General features: G+C 39.2%; 1 protein-coding gene across 4 annotated transcripts in view; it reads right to left on the bottom strand.

Moving 5' to 3' along the window:
* Nucleotides 1–19,129, bottom strand: part of EDAR (ectodysplasin A receptor) — a 139,290-nt gene that overhangs the window by 4,189 nt on the left and 115,972 nt on the right. For 3 of the 4 annotated variants that reach the window (XM_084617101.1, XM_084617103.1, XM_084617102.1), the window contains 6 exons: nt 11,201–11,287; nt 7,854–7,982; nt 7,693–7,758; nt 7,312–7,384; nt 4,898–5,057; nt 1,496–1,556 (listed from right to left, as the gene is read on the bottom strand). In XM_084617101.1, the coding sequence (XP_084473227.1) occupies nt 1,496–1,556; nt 4,898–5,057; nt 7,312–7,384; nt 7,693–7,758; nt 7,854–7,982; nt 11,201–11,287 (576 nt within the window). The remainder of the gene's footprint in view (nt 1–1,495; nt 1,557–4,897; nt 5,058–7,311; nt 7,385–7,692; nt 7,759–7,853; nt 7,983–11,200; nt 11,288–19,129) is intronic. The other variant, XM_084617104.1, reaches the window with a different exon arrangement.

The following is a 19,129-nucleotide window of genomic DNA, read 5'->3' as shown; positions in this document are numbered from 1 at the left end:
CTGGGTCTGGTTCTGTTCAATATCTTCATCAATGATTTAGATAATGACATAGTACACTTATAAAGTTTGCGGACGATACTACGCTGGGAGGAATTGGAAGTGCTTTGCGGGGTAGGATTATAATTCAAAATGATCTAGACAAACTGGAGAAATGGTCTGAAGTAAATAGGGTGAACTTCAATAAGGACAAATGCAAAGTACTCCATTTAGGAAGGAACAATCAGTTGCACATATACAAAATGGGAAATGACTGCATAGGAAAGAGTACTGCAGAGAGGGATCTGGGGGTCATAGTGGATCACAAGCTAAATATGAGACAGCAGTGTAACACTACAAAAAAAAAAAGAGAACATCATTCTAAGATGTATTAGCAGGAGTGTTGTAATCAAGACATGAGAAGTAATTCTTCCGCTCTACTCCGTGCTGACAAGACCTCAGCTGGAATTACTGTGTCCAGTTCTGGGTGCCACATTTCAGGAAAGATGTGGACAAATTGGAGAAAGTCCAAATAAAAACAACAAAAATTATTAAAGATCTAGAAAACCTGACCTATGAGGGAAGATTGAAAAAATTGGATTTGTTTAGTCTGGAGAAGAGAAGCCTGAGGAGGGACATAACAGTTTTCAAGTATATAAATGTTGTTACAAGGAGGAGGGAGAAAAATTGTTCTCCTTTACCTCTGAGGCTAGGACAAGAAGCAATGGGCTTAAATTACAGCAAGGGAGGTTTAGGTTGGACATCAGGAAAAACTGCCCAACTGTCAGAATAATTAAGCACTGGAACTTGGGAGATTGTGGAATCTCCGTCATTCCTGAAAGGTGGTTAGACACACACTTATCAGAAATGGTCTAGTTATTACATAGTCCTGCCATGAGTACAGGGGTCTGGACTAGATGACCTGTCGAGGTCTCTTCCAGTCCTACACTTCTATGATTCTGACTTTTGTATTTACGCTCTTTAATTGATTTGGAGACTGATAGCGTTTTTTCCATTTCAAGTTCAATACCAGTGGTGTGGTGGGACCTGGGATCGCACTGAGCCATAGAACACACAGAAAAAGAGAGAATTAAATAAGATTATGTACTCTTTGATGTAGTGAAATGAATTCATGTCCACTGTGCCTAGGTAACACAAATAATCAAGTGCTAAATCGAATTAAACCCTTAAAAACTGTCCAACTTGGAAACTATTGTTTTCAGGATGTGGTGGCAGAGTGGAGGATTTGAGGGAGCTGGGAGCTGAAATACAAATCTGATCCTTCCCAAATCTTAATTTTAAACTTATCAGAACATATTTTCATCAGTTTGTGTTCATCCAATTTACTTAAAATAAATAACTAATACAAATTATACAATTTATAATTAACCCCAAATTTGGATTTTCTCTTTGTAGACCATTTTTGACAGTTATGAAGACAAAAGGAAATACATTCCACAGCCAATAGTTAAGATCTAATTCTATACAGTCAGTTTGTATGTATTTTGTTCACACTCACCTTCGGCAACACCACATACGTTGGCATACACATCAAGTATCTTTTTCCTTCGACTTTGAATCTAAAGGGAGCAGCAACAAAACGTATTTTAAAGACTAGTACCTCATTATTTCTTCAGTCATGTGAGGAGATAATTACTAGGCAAACAGACGCACCAGACACACAGTGCAACCTCTTGAGGTGCTCTCTAGAGGCTCCTCTTCCAAGACTCTGAACCCACTGCATTAGCACATAAAGCCGCCAAGGATCTCTTCTGAAGATTCATAGAAGAGTAGGATAAGTGTAAATGAGTTAAGAGTAAACATGTTTTTTGGTTTTCACTTTCCAGTGTTGGAGATCTCATTTTCTGTGTCCCAGTGTCATCTAATTTGGATTAATGAACTTTCTGCTTTAAGTGTTTTAGTATTTAATTTCCCTTTATAGACCCTGCCCAAGGGAGCGAGTAAACTAAATACTATAGCTGCATACCCCAAATTGTTAGGTCCACAAAATTGGACCAGCTGTGATGAATAACTTCTCCTAACATGCTGCAAGAGGGTTGTACTTGCAGGAGTTGTTGCTGGTTTGGCATTAGGGATAGATTATGCCGATTGGAACATTTTCAATTAAATGGTTTTTTTTTGGCCAAAATATGCTTTTTTGTCAAAGCTGAAGCAAAACCATCTTGATTTAGACAAGAAGGGGGTCTGAGGTCCAGGGCTATCTGATCACTTCTGATGAGAGAGACATGAATTGACCTGACTTTTCAATCTGAAACCAGATGTTTTAACACAGTTCTATTTTGCAAAAACGTTGAAAAGGTTTTGTTTTTATTCTAGTGCCAAATGAAAACAATTTTAAAACCTTGAAAGCTGTCAGAATACAGAATTGTTGTCTTCCAGCCAGCTCTAGCTAGGAGCAAGCTATTAGAAAATTTCTCTCTATCATGGGACTCAAGCACTTGTTTCACAAACTCACCAGTTGTCACAAATGTTTTTAGAAAACACCCTGAAAAAAGCCTGCTTGAGCTTCTGGGTTTCTGGGACGATCTTGTCTGGTTTGTTTTCACTGGCCTATAAAAGCCCAGGTACATCAATCAGTTGGATTTCCAGGCCTGTGGTTGTGGACCCCCAATTGACTGCTGCTCACTTGACCAGTCATGTAGACACATTAGGTCTGCAGGTGTTTTGAACATAATGAGATGGGAATACAGCTATTAAATGGGGATTTTACATATTCTTGGTGTTATTTATTTCATAATAAAAACTTGCAAGTTTGGGGTTTTCTAAGTGCAGTAACTGTTGTGCATTTGGAGTAGCCACTTTATAAACATGTCAGGAGCTCTCATTGTTTTTCCTAAGGGGTTTTTAGAGTTCCTCTTAAAGCATCTCGGATCCCCCATTTTCTCTCTCCATTGGCAGCCTCCCTTCTGTGCTGATTTTCTCTGGGGCAGAGAGAGACTAACTAACACCTCCCTCCCAAGTCCAGCGAGAGGGATGCCAAAGGCTGTCTTCTTTTCCAAAGGCTGAGGTTGCTGATTCTGTACTGAGCCTAGCCCACAAGCAAGTGGCTACGTTTGTGTTTTGATCTTGGATCCTCTGTGTAGTAACTCATTGCAAAATATTTTTTTTAAACAGGGAGGAGCAGTCCAGAGTAAGGCAAAGAGCCTGCCAAATCTAGCTTTGAAATTCTCAATATTTTTCTACCTTTCTCTCTAGCTGTCCTTAGCCTCACTCAACACCCACTGAGCTCTATGGTCTGTCTTATAAATACTATTTCATCTGCACCCCCCAAGTACTTTAGTGCTCTTCCAAGGCATGGAACCTGGTTTGGTCCTAAAATGTGAGGCATGGAAGCTGTGTCTCATCACAATCTGTATTTCCACCAAAGACCTTGTTTTATACCTGTTAAGAGGGTCTCAAGTCGTCATAACCATCTTTCAGGGGAGAGGTCTGGGATAAGGGATCTATGCTTTAGACAAGATTACAAGCCAAAGAAATACTTCTGAGGATGTATCTACTGTATATACAGTCTTCAGAGACTTTTCTTATGACATTGCCACTTGGTCTGAGAACCTGTGTACCAGACCTCAACCCAACGTGAAGTATAGCGAGACAATGGTGCTTACAGTCCATGATGAGTGTGCATTAGAAATACCTAAGGACAGATAACACAAACTCATACATGTCAAGAGTTCATGATAATTTTCAGTTGTTCATAACTTGCTAAAAGCATCTCCCTTGGGGCTGAAACTTTCCCTGTCCAGTCTTAGTGGAAAGATGAGCTATTTTGGAAAGTTTTGAGCTAAATCATTTCAGCCAGTTAAACTATGCAAGTGTGGAAAGATATTTTTCAAACTTTTTTTTTTTTTTTAAAGATTTTTTTTCAGTCTTGGAAAACCAAAAATGGTTGATATTACAAACTACTATCTTGGCCTGACTGACTTCATTGTGGATGGTATAGTATTTTGAAAGCTATGAAAGTATAAAACATATCCATATGAATATGTGCATTTTCTTTTTAAGTATGTTTTAATGTTAACATGGGTTAGAAAGTTTGGTATGTGCTGAAGCACCTTACACATGTCTTTATATGCCCTTAGCTGCCTTTAAATACACTGTGAGGAAGCCAGCCAGCAGGAAGGAATGTAGGCCACAAGTAGAGAAACCAAACAGTGAGATGGCGCAGGTACAGTTCTTTGGAATATTGGAGCCACCTTCCATGTGACTCTTGTATCTTTGAAAAATAAACAGGAAAACTACGTACAAAAATGAATATTAATGAAACATTAAGGTGTAGAAATGAGCATGTTGTGCTTAAGCACCCAAAAGTCAGGAAATTCAAAAGTTAAGGTTCCCACTATAACACTAGGCTAGCCCCATTGTTCATATGCTCATGTTCCTACAGCAACATTAACGCTGCTCTTCTGAACGCTGTACATTTTATGGTATAAATTTTGACAAAAAGTCAATAATACAGCATTAAATAATGCATTTAAACAGAAAAACCAAGACTAAATTTTTCTTTCTTAATTTGCCTGTTTAAATGCATGCCTTGCTGTATTATTGATTTTTTTGGTTCAAATTTATAACCTAAATTGTACAGAGTTCCAGAGAGCAGAGTTAATATTGTTGTAGGAAACCTGCTTTTGAATTTCCTGACTTTTGGGTGCTTAATTTCTCAGCCCTTTACAGTGCATTTTATATGCACACACAGCATTTTTGGCATACTGAAGGAATACTATATGCTGTCTCTACAGAGGAGATTGTCCGACAATTTCTTATTACCATGCAAAACTTTCCTGTAGATTAGTCTGATCAGCATTATAATTCATTGTTTTATTGTGGTGATGATTTATGCATGTGTTTCTTAAAAAAACCTATCAAAATTCGTCTCCATTTTGAGCTTTGAAAAAAGCCTTACCCCAGTTGATTTGTTATTTGTGGAAGATTTGTCCCTGGTGAGATGAACTAAAGATAACAAGCACAGGTCTGGGGTCCCTTGTTTATCGACAGCAGCTTCTTCATCACTGTCCATGCTACGGCTTAGAAGTCGTTCATTCTCGGAAGATGCATCATTTTCACTGAAAAATTAAGGGTAAGGTTATAGCTATGCAGCCTCTGATAGTGAGTCCAATTCTGTCTTTTCTTCTATCTTAGAGTCAATGGAATAATATTTTTCTTTTAAAAATGTCGCTGCTGCGGGAGCATGTAATTAAAGCTTGACCCTGCTATCGAAGATGTATGTGCAACTGTCTCTATTTAAGTTACACAGTCATGAACACCTGCGTGAGAACAAGGAGGAGATCTTATAAAGGATTTAAAAAAAAATGTTTCTTTACTTGGGGCCAAATTCTAGCTCTTCCTGACTTTACCTACGTCTACACTTCGAGCTAGGAGTGTGATTCCAAGCTTGCATTCATGTACTTGTGGTAGTTGGATGGCAGCTAGCACGAATATAAAGAGTAGCCTAGCATAGCCCGGTAGTTCAGGCTGCCCATGTTGTTGTGGCTACACTACTCTTTATACTTTTCCCTCATTGACCTAGCAGGACTATGTGTTGGCAAGCTGGGAATCACACCCTTAGCTTTATAGTGTAGACGTAGTCTTTGTAGTGTGGTACAAAGCTCATTGTGTCATCTAGTGGGGCTCCGCAGCTAGGGAGAGCTCAGAGAATCCTAAAGGCAAATGGACCCGTAGCCGATTATTTCATAGAATCATTTAATTGTGTTATGAATTAACCACAGCAATAGATACGTAATCAATGTGTGATGAATAGATGTAGATAGAGTATAGGAATAAGTAGGATAGTATTATAAGGATATAAGGTTGACAAACATTTATGAGAGAACCGTGTGTGTTAGGTATGTAAGCAAAGTGAGGCTGTCATGCAAGCCCTACAAGCTGAGGCTGGTGTGATTTTAGGTTAGCTGCATAAGGCCTTAGGCCTAAAAGAAGGGTTGACATAAGCAGGCGACCCAGGAATAATCCTGTACCAGTAATGTTACAAGATTACTGTAAAGAATGTGACAATGAGTGATGTTTGGGGAAATATGCTGCAATGTACCTGTCAGGACTGCAAGGCACCCAATTGTAACATCACAGAAAATTCTGCAGCAACTGCAGGTTGCCATGGGGCCTTGTTGATGTAAATGCTAATGCAAATATGGGGAACTAAGAGGCTAGCCTTTGAAAAGTGGGGCACCCCAAACTTTAGGGGGTTTGGAAGTCCTGATAAGGAAAAAGGGGTTGGAATTTTCATGCATATGTAGGAGGGTTATGCGTGTGAGTGTAACTCAGCATAAAAGGGGTTCATCAGCATGAACAGGGAGGAAGAATCCATCAAGAGGCCCTCCACAGATGACCACCTACTGAAAGAGCCACCCATCTTGGTGGTACCCTTGGAGATGTGAGTAGGAGAGCATTTATGCTGGATACCTTTTGGTATTGCTATATGTTCATTTATATACCTGTAACTGTGGGACTGATTATCTGTGTAGTAAGGTTTTTAGTACCAGGAAGCTTAAGAACTTGTGAATGCTGTTGTGGTCCCTGCTATCGTTCCTCATGTGCTCTGAGAGCCTCCAGACCAAATGACATTTTTAATGGTGGTTCTAACTCTGCTAATTCTAATATGGTAGCCCTTAGGGAGCACAAAAATTGGACCCAGGTTACTATGGTTTTAAGAGACCATTGGTCATATCAATCCATCAATAATATAAAGGCTACTGACCTGTGTGACTTTGTGCCATCTAGATGCTGAGCAATAAAGTTAGGGACAAAGTGCTTTTTTGGTGTGTGGGGCAGGAAATGTGTTCTCCCGTGCTGGCTGATAGGCAGCAGGGAAAAGATTAATGAAGAGCACGTACCTGAAAACCACATTCCTGGCACACACTACCAAAATGAAGCTGTCAGGAAAGATGACAGAGCCCTGTAGGGCTGAAGAAGGAGATGGGATGATCAGCCTCCCCCGCACCCCCCCCTAGCATCTGCCATCCTATTTTAGAAATTAGAGATGGAAAATACATATTAAGTCATCTAGTCTTTTCCCTGCTGCTGCAAGATTGTTAGCACATTTTCAACTCCCAGGTCTAGCTTTAAAAAACTCAAGCAATGGGGTTTCTGGCACTTCCTGTGGCAGACTGTTCCTCATTCCATTAGATCGCACCATCAGGAAGCTTTTAGCCTATTTTCCCCTTGTCTTAATTGCATCTCCTTTTTTTTCTTGTTGTATTCCCTTGTGCCAGGCTAAATAATTCCTTTGCCTCAAGTATCTGGAAATGGTTATGTTCCTTTCCCACCTTAACCAAGCTAAAATAATGTTTATTTTTCACATACCTTTTAACAGTCTTAGCTGGAGTTGCTGTCAGTTTTTCAAACTCCTCTTTCTCTGAGAAAATCACAACATTTTCTGCAAATCAAAAAATAAAGACATTTAATTGACAGAGAGTTTGCAAATGTGTGTTTTGCCTCACTAGCTTCATCAGCTGGCAGTCTTATTACAAACCTAAATCTCCCTGAATTCTTCTACACTTTTAATTTCTATCACAGGATTAAGTGCAATTTTGGTGGTACAGAAACCTTTTGCATATTCCTTTACTAAATGGAATTGGAGTTTAAACAATTAAAAAGGGGAATTGCACAGGAAGATGGATTAAGGGAGTTTAAGCCCTGTGTTATCTGGTGTGGAGAAAGTGGAAACCATAAAACAGCTCAAACCTTGTATGTCTTTCTTCTCTTCTTGCATATTCGCTTGGACTTCGACTGAATGGCTGGTGCAACAGGCTAGAATATAAAGAATGTAACTTATTACTAGTCATTCTCAGCAGTTGTCTGGAGATAGTATTTTGCAACTGGAATTTCTTATGCCGCACAATTACCTTGACCAGAAGGTTTCGTTTTCACAATGTAAAACATGATGATTAAGACAATGGCAATAGCCATTATGAATATAGTAGACATGGCAATTATAAGAGCAGTAGCCAGATGCCCTTGTCCTGAAAGATCTGCTGGAGACACAAAGAAATAGTTTATTGTAAAGGAGCCATTACTGAAAACAAAAATGTTTATCAGTTTGAGGTCTGCACAAAACTTAATCCCTAGTTCATTTCTTTATTTACTTAAAACTTAATTAATTTATTTGAACTGGAGCTTTGCTGGATGAAACACTGCAGAAGTTAGCTCTTATGCTTCAAAAGCCAACCAATATACAGAATTTTACATAGCAGTGTAGTTTGTTCTACAATAGTTAATGATACTTACAACAAACACTAGATCGTGTAGTCCTGCAGAGATGAAGGAAGCTATAATGTCCTCTAATATTAAAAGAAATTATGTATGAAGAGGAAAATATACTATGCTTTTCCAATTACCTTGTGAAACTTTCAATGTTTCAATAAGAAGAAATATGAGCTACCAAAATTTGACCTCTTTTCATATTTCAGTTTTTTAGAATTATATACACAAACTATTTCATTAAATTTTGTTTATGTTTTACTTATTGTAAAAAGGAAATTTATGAAAATTAAATATGTGGATGAAATTCCTTTGGTAATTTTCTTTTCTGCCACTGTCATTCTGCTCCTGAGAGAATGAGGTTTGTCAATGTTACGAACAGGTGAAAATAGTATGCTGAAATTTATGTCGGCTGGAAATTATAACAGACTTATAGGCCCAGTTTTGCCCATGGTTGCACTCACAGCTGGCTTCAGTGGGGTCTTTGTGTGTGCACATCTGAAGATAGGATTTGGCTTTTTCTCAGACAGAAAATGGTGTTCCTCCGTATCATAACATACGGTATTGCAGTTAATTGTGTGTAACTGTGAACAGCTGCTAGCTCTCAACCCTGAGTGAAAGTTGGACGTTCTCTTAATTGTAAAATCAGTTATTTAGCTTTCCTTTATAGAACAATGAAACAAGTCAGTAAAACAACAAAATGTGTAATTTCTTTTCATAGACCTACACCACCAACACACAAAGAGGGTGTACAGCTAGTAATGTTCCATCAGTGTGAACATGTTTAAAATTCTTCTGTTGGAAGATTTATCAGAAGTGCAGGTGAAAACTCTAATATGTATAGTTTGATTTGTATGGATTATAAAACCTGTCTGATGCCATTTTTAGAGATGCTTCTCTGGGATGAAACCATTGTTTAAAAATAAATTATACAACTTTGATGTGATGGGGAGCCAAAAAAGGGATCTTAAAACAAGGAAAAATTCAATCATCAGAATAGGAGCTGCTGTTGTCTAGACAGTATATCTTTGGGAGCACCCACAAAGAAGGAATTACAGTAGTAAGATTTGAAAAAGGGAATAATTGATAAATGATTCTAATTGTTTCTTTTCAGAACAATATACGGAAGAAAGTACAAGGCTGTTCTTGTTATGAAATCTGAGTATAAGGCCATTGACAAATATGTCATTCTAACACCCACTGTCTTTATGCTAAGGAGATAGGCTCAGTAAAATGAACTGTTAGGCTAGGTGCTTAACATAACAACCATCTAAAACCCACTAGCAACCAGCTTTAGTTGGATAATTTTATTAAATAATGTGACATCTGTAACTGGATATCATGATAGCAGCCTGACAACTGACTGGAAGCATGAGGTAGGTCTGGACAGTGTCTGACCAACAATGAAAATATACATTATAGTTCCTAAAGAATAATACCCAATAGTAACATATACATTCAGAAGAGCATTGGTCCTACCACTAATCCCTCAGGCAAGGCACAGAGAAGCAGGCTGAGGTCTAAACTGACCCATGGCTGACTGCTTTCTTCAGTAGGATTCAAGCCAAAGCAGTAGCTGGCAGCTCAACAACAGACAGTAAGCACATCAGAAGAATACTGTGATCAATACTACTGAATGCTGAAAAATGAAACAAAACTGAAAGGGAATTGAATTAGCAGAACTGAATAATGCATAATTCGCATTCACCAGATCATCCTCTGTGGTATGGTACACTCGATAGCCTGATCGGAATTTTCAAATAAGTCAAATTAACGTTTATATCAGAATATAAATAAGTTAATAAAACCAGGATGAAAATTAGGCATCAGCAAATAATTTTTTAAGAACGAATGTCAAAGAGATTCATTATGCCTCAGATAAATAGTGCCATGAAAAGTAAATCCTCCCTCAGCAGTGAAGTGGGAGTGGGATCCAAAGAGACATGATCTTGCGCTCAAGCCAAAATTTTGTGTGTGTGATATCAGAGAGAAAAACTGAAAGCCAAAGACAGAGTCAATAATGATAATAAATAACTTAAAAGCTGACTTAATATATTTCTCTCAATGTCTGGAGCTCATTCATGAAATAAATTCATCATAGGGGTAACTACATCCGTCCTTACTTCAGAAACAGCATCTGAATATTTTAACATATAGTCTCCATGCTTCAGAAGGAGTGTTTGATCATGTTGATGTCATTTTGCTTCAAGGGGTTTTTAATGTCCTCAAAAGAGAGGTAAGAAAAGGGAGAAGATCGAGCCACAATCCGCAAAAAAACTGTTATACTTGCTTTTCTAACACAGATTTCGCACATAGCATTGACAGAAGATGAATTTAGAATCAGGTAGGTAACATCAGAGATGAAAATCAGAGGCAATAAGCTAGGATCTAAAAAGCCATGTAGAGTTATAGAAAATTATAAATACTTCAAAGAGTGTGGGAATCTGAATTAAAAATGAGACATAAAATGTCTGGAAACATGGCTTCCTACATCACAAAAACAGACACACAATGGTCAGCTTTGATAATTTTTTATTAGTTGTTTCCCGCCCCCCACTATGTATACAGTGTTCTTATTTTCATGTATTTTTGAAAAACCAAAAATAATATTGTAGAACTGTTTGTTTAGTCCAAAAAGAGAATGGCCACATAGTTATGTTAAATTATTTTCACATTTCTGGCCAGGCTCTGCTGGGGCATAATAACATTTCCTTGTTGCTAGAAATAATGAGCTAAATTAATTGTCGGCATAAATCAGTACAACTCAGTTGAAGTCCATTTTAAGTCCATCTCCACTGAAGTAATAGTATTGATTAATCCAGGAATAAGAAATCATTGTAAATTATTATTATTTTTAGTGATTCTTCAAATGTGGGAAAATAGTGCAAAGTAATTTTACAAGAGGTGTTTTCAGTTCAACAGTACATTATACCAGCTGATACTGTATTCTGAAGAAATAGCTGCTGAATAAACCTGGGGAAGCTTTTCTTACCTTTGTGTGAATGCTGAAAAGGCGAGAGCGTGTTTGTGCCAGAGGTACTTGGGAAAATGGCTGAAACACCAGAGGTCATGCCAGCACCTGCAATAGTAACAAAATTGCCATAAATTTCCCTGCTTACCTTGTGAAGTTTCAGCCATGTCTTGACCTAGTCATAGTAAGCAGAGCACTCACTTAGTTTCACTGAATTTCCCATTCATTAAAAAATAATCCACAGAGCCACTTTTATTTTCCGTAATGTCAACAATCTGCAACATTTCTGGCATTTTGAAAAATGTATTTAATATATATTTTTGCATAGGACTTGGGGGAATTTTCAAACCCCCACTGACTGGTTTATTAATCTGTATAAAGATAAAATGTTTTATGATATACACAGGGTCAGATTTGCTCAATAGGTTCCCCTCATGTGAACTGGGAGCAGAATATCTGCCAAGAGTGAGTCAAAGTGACGCAAGTCACTCACAACCCCGCTCCATTATGGAGTCTGGAGCTAGCCAGTGCAACCCACAACGCAGGAAGGTCATCTAGGAGATTCATCAAATGAGTGCCTCTCTCAGGCAGCCTCCATCAGTGAGATTTCCATAGAGCCTTGATTAATATTTAAAGCTACATTTTTCCAGTGGAGACTCTAGGGAAGATGATAAACGATACTGCAGAATGCCTTCCTCTTGGTGAAACTGCATAGGGAGTATACATATTTTTTGCAGCCTGGCAGGACAACATGCTTCATATGATCCTGCCAGCTAGAATCCATCATCTAGAAAAAACTATAAATCACCATTGTTATAAGACAAAGCCCTTACATCTATTGTAGAAAACAATTAGCAATGACAGAGAGAGATGGATAGGATAACTTAATAGGTTCTTTTCCCTGCCAGATTTCTATGGTTGATTTCAAAAAACCAATAGTAATTTTTTAAAATTCAGCTGTGATGCAATACAAGTGCTATGTTTTCAGAATGGAAAATCAGGTCAGAAACTGGCGCAAAATACCAATCCTGCAAGCTTCTTTTGACTCTAGGCAAAGACAGAAACAGTGGGAACTAAGCCGGAAGCTAGGAATACTCTGAGTATCTCACTGTAATAAGATTCCAAAACAGGAATTAGAAATTAAGGTTAGAAAAGACCATTCTTATCACTCCTGCAAGAACTTTTAAAGAAGTCTGCAAATGCAAACGCTGAAAAGTTTTTGAACTATTCTAAGGTGCAATGTAGTCTTCGTCAAGCAAAATGATAAAAATCACGAATTCTTCACATTTACCTTGTGTAGCAAAAGGCAAGTATTAGTGAGTTAATCCTTCTAAGACTAAAAGTACTGTACAGCTAGTCTGTGTTTGTGGGAGCATGGGGATAGTATAATCATCAAAGACCTAGTCTGGCAAATTCACACCACAACTGAAAAATGACTAATGCTATTCTGCTGTTCTGGGAAATGTGGTACGGAATTTCGGGTCTTGGCCCATCACTTAAGGTTGACAGGAAATTAAGTTGTCTGGTAGGGTATGAAAAATGTCTCATGGCCTATGAAGAAGAGAAATATACATGATCTTTAAATAAACAAAAATGTTTTTTAGAAAATGCAAAAATATTACCCAATATAAAATGTGACTGTGTGTTTGGAATGATAAACACATACTCTTAACTTGGCACACAGAATACAGTGTAGACGACTTAAAAAGATTTTTTTCCTATAACAATGGCAAAACACCTTCCAAACCTCATTTGTTGGCATGGAAGGAAATAAATATTAGTTATTACACTTTCCTTTTTTAAATTGAAACAGTATTTATTTCTATAGAATTTTAAATATATTGGTATGTTAACTCAGGCACTTTCAGTGCTATGTAGATAAAATAATTACATCTGTTTAATCTTTAAAATGTGTATATTGGAAGACAGCCCTTAGTTTGCAGAAAACTTAGCAACCAGACTGATGACTAAGAACCCCGTTCTGTTCATGGTATTCTTGTGAATTACGATGAATAAATAATAGAACCAAGTCCAATAGTCCTTAATCATTCCTTACTTAGGCAAAACTTTCATTGACTCAGTTTCCCATTTGTTTCAATGAGAGTTTTGCCTGAAAAAGGACTTTAGGGTTTGACTCATAGAAGTTACAGACGGAAAAGATCCACTAAGTCACCTAGAGAATCATAGAATCATAGAATATCAGGGTTGGAAGGGACCTCAGGAGGTCATCTAGTCAAACCCCCTGCTCAAAAGCAGGACCCATACCCAATTAAATCATCCCAGCCAGGGCTTTGTCAAGCCTGACCTTAAAAACTTCTAAGGAAGGAGATTCCACCACCTCCCTAGGCAACGCATTCCAGTGTTTCACCACCCTCCTAGTGAAAAAGTTTTTCCTAATATCCAACCTAAACCTCCGCCACTGCAACTTGAGACCATTAGTCCTTGTCCTGTCCTCTTCCACCACTGTGAATAGTCTAGAACCATCCTCTCTGGAACTACCTCTCAGGTAGTTGAAAGCAGCTATCAAATCCCCCCTCATTCTTCTCTCCCGCAGACTAAACAATCCCAGTTCCCTCAGCCTCTCCTCATAAGTCATGTGTTCCAGACCCCTAATCATTTTTGTTGCCCTTCGCTGGACTCTCTCCAATTTATCCTCATCCTTCTTGTAGTGTGGGGCCCAAAACTGGACACAGTACTCCAGATGAGGCCTCACCAACGTTGAACAGAGGGGGACGATCACGTCCCTCGATCTGCTCACTGAGAGAGACAAGCTTACACAGAGTTCTTCTTCAAGGTTGTCTCTCTCATCAACAGACATTGGTCCAATAAAAGATATTACCTCACCCACCTTGTCTGTCTGATATCCTGGGACCGACACAGCTACAACAACACTGCGTAGTAGGTGACCTAATCTATCTGCCTACCAGTGCAGGATTGGTCCCTTTATGTTGTAGTGCTCTATCAAATCTATCTAAATATCTCAGATGTGGCTCTTTTACCATGTTTCTTGGAAAACTATATTCCATAGTACGAAATAGCTCCCAAAAAGGAAGTCTTTATTTGCTATTTAGTCTATTTTTTTCTTTAATTCCCCCCTCCCCTAAATTTCTAAAGCTGCAGAATGAGCACCCATTTCTACTTTGACCTCTGGTCACTTCTCTGTGACAGATCTGGTCCAAAGAGAAGTTAGGTATAAGCCATTAAAACACCCTTTGCTGTTAGACCATTCAAAATATAAAAATGAAATTAGTTTCTATATGAAATGGAGATTAAGGATAAATAATCCCTGAATTTCTCTACCATTGTGCTAGTTCTTTGCACAGAACTGAATGTTACCTTCTGTGATCTTTATCTATTTACTTCTTCATCACAGTTTGATAGTGGGGTACTTAAATCAATGTTCAGCCTATGGAATGGGCTGAAAACAATTGTGATGCCATACAATTCTTCCAGGCTGCAACAAGTCAAAAATAGCTATTCTTACCCTGAAGTTCAAGTAACACAGGCAAATAATATGCTGCTTTGTCTGCTTTTAGATAATCCAACAAGCTCTAGCTCGTCCCTCTTTTTTTAGTTGAGTTCAAGCATGTATTAATTCAACTGTTTCTGTTTTGCTTGATCAAGCTTTCAGCCACTCTTATATTGTTAACAGTTTGTCATTCCTCCATGAACAGGAGGAACAGTCAGGGTGTAGAACACGATTGCCCAAATATAGGACCAAGAGATGCTATTAGAGAGCAATTTCTGTACTTCACACCATTACTTTCTTACTTCAAACTGAGAGATAGATACCCTACCCTGTTCTACAGCAGCATGTCAAGGAGTCTTCCATTCTCGGAGTCTGTTCTCAGGCTCAAAGTTCAGTACATGTAGAATCAGAATGATTGAACAAGAATTTTCCTATGATTACCTAGGAATGGGATCGATTGGGTTTTTTTGTAGTAAATGTCATCACGAACTCCACTCTGATGCTACAACAGAGTTGTCTTTCAAATATACTTATGTAAGTGTTAGTAATCACACCCATTTTAAGCCTGATATCAAATTTAATAATTTGGCAGATTTTATTATGAGCTAAGATTTTACTTTGGATGTGGTTTTGAAGAATATGCCAAATAATGCACCTGCATTGAAAGGTGAAGTGAAAACTGCCAGGTTTTGAAGGTCTTTTGTTAAATATGCTGCCAGCTTTTGTCAGCTTTTGATGGATAAAAGGGGGGGGGGAACCCTTATTAGCTTTCACTCTTTTCCCACTCAACAATACATCAAGACTATGAAAGTCTAGTTTGTATCCACAGACCACATTCCTAACGCTGGTTCCAATGCAGATGCTGTCACTTACATTATCTCTCAAGATTTAGACATCGTTCAGGCAGAGAAATTCTAAGTGCACGCAGCACCACATATGGAAATCGCTCTATTCTGGCCATATTGTAGGGCAGTGTATTTTACATTCTTAGGCACCCGTGTGTAATACCATTGGAATGTAACAAAGACACCCGCTAGCAGTGCTATATCGTTAAGGGTTTGTCAGCTTTTACATTATAAACCTTGTTATTTAGGAAGATTATAATTTGGCCATCAAAGTTTTCTCTGGACTCAGACTCTGCCTTCAGCCTTATTTTTCAAAAATGTTTTAAAAATAATTTTGATTGTTTTAAGAGAATAATTGCATTTGTTTTCACATTTGAATGTGCTTTTGTAACTCAAAAGCAGCTTTCACTTTTAAATCACTATGTAGCCAGTCATTTGTCCATAATGCAGATTAGGTGCTGTGTATTAAAGTAACTTTTTTGCTTTCTTTCCTTTTAAAGAACAGTTCTTCTGTGCGCAGCAGGACTATTACAATTATTTGTACTTAGCAAGCCCAATTCACAATAAAGAACACTACTGCACTCGTTGGGTGGCAGACACAGGGGGGAGGTTTGTGGACATGTTGCCCAGATAATATATATGGCTTTTCATAAAAGCTGGTGCAATGCGATGTACAAATGGAAAAACACATTTATTATTATTTTTCTTTGTTTAGTGAAGCGGTGGATACTGAAATGAACCGTATTAGGAGGAATATCCTGCACGGACTTTAAAAGTTATTACATGTATTTGAACTGAATACAGTCTGGTTTTGGAAGTCCTCATGGATGTGCAGATTGAAAAGAAAAAAAGTTGGGCAATATTTAAAATGTATAATAAGGCACATTCTGAATATCGCCCCTAAAACACGAACTTGGATGAACGTGAATAAAACATCAATGCCAGTGACCAGTCTTGAAGTTGTGGGTTTATCTGTTTGTTTTCCTTCTCTTTTCTGTCTCCCACCTCCCTTTCCTTCACTCCCCTTTCTGTGTTCTGCCTCTTTTATTCCCTCCCCATCTAATTCCTTCTTTTCCTGTATCTAGTGACCATCTCCATCAAATTCTCTCCTTTTCTCTGTGTCTCTCTCTCCTCATTGCTTTCTCTCAGATCTCCACACTATCCATTCATGCCATATATTTCTTCCTCCAGTTTTCTGTCTCCCTATTTGTTATCCTCTGCCTCCCTATTCCTACCTGCTTTTCTCCTACCTGTTGCCCTAATATTTTCTCCTGCTACTTCACTTTCCTTTCCTAAGTTCCACTCACCTGCTCTTCCCTTTTCATCATCATCTTGTCTCCCCTCCCTTCCAAAGATTTCCCCTCGTAACGCTAACCAAAATCTATGCCTCTAGAGGCCAGTCAAAAGGATCCATGCAATGTATGGGCTGGGCATGGTGGTACTCAGCAGCAAAGATCAGATGACCCCTTTTCTCCTCAGTGCAGCTATTTGGAGTGGTGGTGAGAGAATGGCAGCTCCTCCTTCTGCTGGCCAGTCCCAGGGGGCCCTACTACTGGGATAGAAGTGTCAGCAGCAGCAAAGCTGGCAGGACACCATGCTGGTGTGTAACTTCTTAGGTGTTCTTGAAGCACACTGCTCTAGGTGAACACCAACTAGGTTGTCACAGCTTTTTCACAGTATACTTCATACACAGTGTAAAAATATGTGCCTTTACAGTACCTGGCAGTGTCACAGCAACTCTGTAAATAGTGTGTATTTAAAATTGTCTGTAAAACTCTGCCAGGGGAATGAATGGCAATGTATACTCATTAGAAACGTACTGCCTTCTGAACAGCTCGTGCAGGGGCTGTGAGGGGAGCAGAAGTAAGACAAAATGGAAAAAAAATAATGGTAACCCAGAATATGGGTTGGACTGAAATCTAGACTGGTGAAAGGCAACAAAGGTGTGAAATCTGTAACTGGCCCTGAGCAAGGCACCTTGAACCAAGACTACAAGTGTAAATCTAGTCCTAAGGATAGGACTAGCTATCTGGTAAACACAGGCCAGAATTTTCAAAGTGTGACTTCATATTTAGGCACCTATATGCATGGTCTTTTAGAGGTGCAATTCCCAAATGGGAGCTGCAGCATCTGTTGAAATCAGTCCATTTATTTAGGTGCCTAATATTAGCCTGTCAAATTTGGAAACGTTGCATAACCACACACTGAAATCACTAACTAAGAGGAAGAATCTCCCAGGCAATAGAATTTCACCTTAAATTGGAGAAGATTGCTGAATAGTAAAAATGGCATTTGTGAGGTGTGCAATAATGGTATCATTTCCAGAAATACAGCCAAAGAGATACTGGGGGCCTAACCTAGTGCTTACTGAAATCAGTGTAAGAACTCCTGTTGGCTTCAGCCGTCACGAGATCATGCCCACTGTGAAATAATTTAGCTCCCAAATTTGAGCCTTTTAAACCTGTAATAATTTGGCGATATACAGCCAAACTTTTACATTAGCTCTTGCCAAACTTGTAAGTAGCCACTGGTGTTAAAACACACAAAAGGATACTTTTTGTGCTGTTGTGTTCTCTCTGCTACCCCTTCAAGTAGCAACGTCATTTTTCTCTTGTGTCTTTGATTAGGTGGCTGTGATGGGGTGTCCTATCCTACACAAGCCCAGGAGGAGTGAAGGTGGCAAGCTGAGCCAATTAACTCCTTAGGCTGTATGTGGAGGAGGAGTCAGGGAGCAGGGGTTGATTAAATGAGGCTTAGCTGGGCAGGAAAAGGAAAGGCCTGTATAAAGCCCAGGAGCTGAGAGCAGAAAGGGGCTGCAGGGAGGAAATGTTCAGTTGCTCCCTGGGTGACGGGAGGTGTGTTGGTACTATAAAGGGTAGTCCACAGTTACTCCTTGGGAGGAGGGAGTTGGGAGGCTGGCAAACCCAAAGAGGAGGGAATCCAGGAAAATCGGCAGAGGCTCAGGGGAAAGCACCAAGGAATAGGAGTGCAGACCTTGGCTGCTGACTGGAAGGACCCTGAGCTGGAACCTGGAGTAGAGGGTGCCTGGGGTCCCTTACCAGTCACTGGGGACATGGCACAGGCCAGGCCAAGGACAGTGTACTGCCTGGGATGATTTGTTCTGGAAAGATTTTGTGACACCCCCCCGGAAGGGGGAGCCATGTCAAGGGAGCAGGCCGGGTCATGAAAGGGACGCTGCAGTTCCTGGAGTGAGAGGGGTTGATAGGATGACAGAAGAGACACCACCTGAGGAGGGCACAACGTCTGGCAGAGCTAATCCCCAGGACGGCTGGGAAGAGGCGCTATGAGCGGTAAGTGCACCCTGTGACAGTGCTCTCTGGAGGGAGCGGAGGTGATGATTATTCTAGGCTATGTGGCCTTGGTTTGGCACTTCACTTGCATGTGTTGTATTTTGATTTTGGATTTTATAACTGTTGTAATTATTATGTGGCACCTATAATTTATAGGTTTCTGCTCTGTGAATTAAACTCTGTATGTGGAGTCTAACATCTCTTTTGCTGTGCAACATGAAAGGGATAAAAAGAGCTGAAATTCTACTATAATGGCTCCAAAAAATGTGAGATGGAGGAGAATGGACCCAAAATGACATTAATCTCCTAGTCTTGCTATGAGACC

The sequence above is a fragment of the Lepidochelys olivacea genome (assembly GCF_965140295.1).
Source record: "Lepidochelys olivacea isolate rLepOli2 genome assembly, chromosome: 1".
Taxonomy (NCBI): Eukaryota; Metazoa; Chordata; order Testudines; family Cheloniidae; genus Lepidochelys; species Lepidochelys olivacea.
Note: the sequence above shows the minus strand (reverse complement) of the source record. Positions and strands in the feature narration are given on the sequence as shown.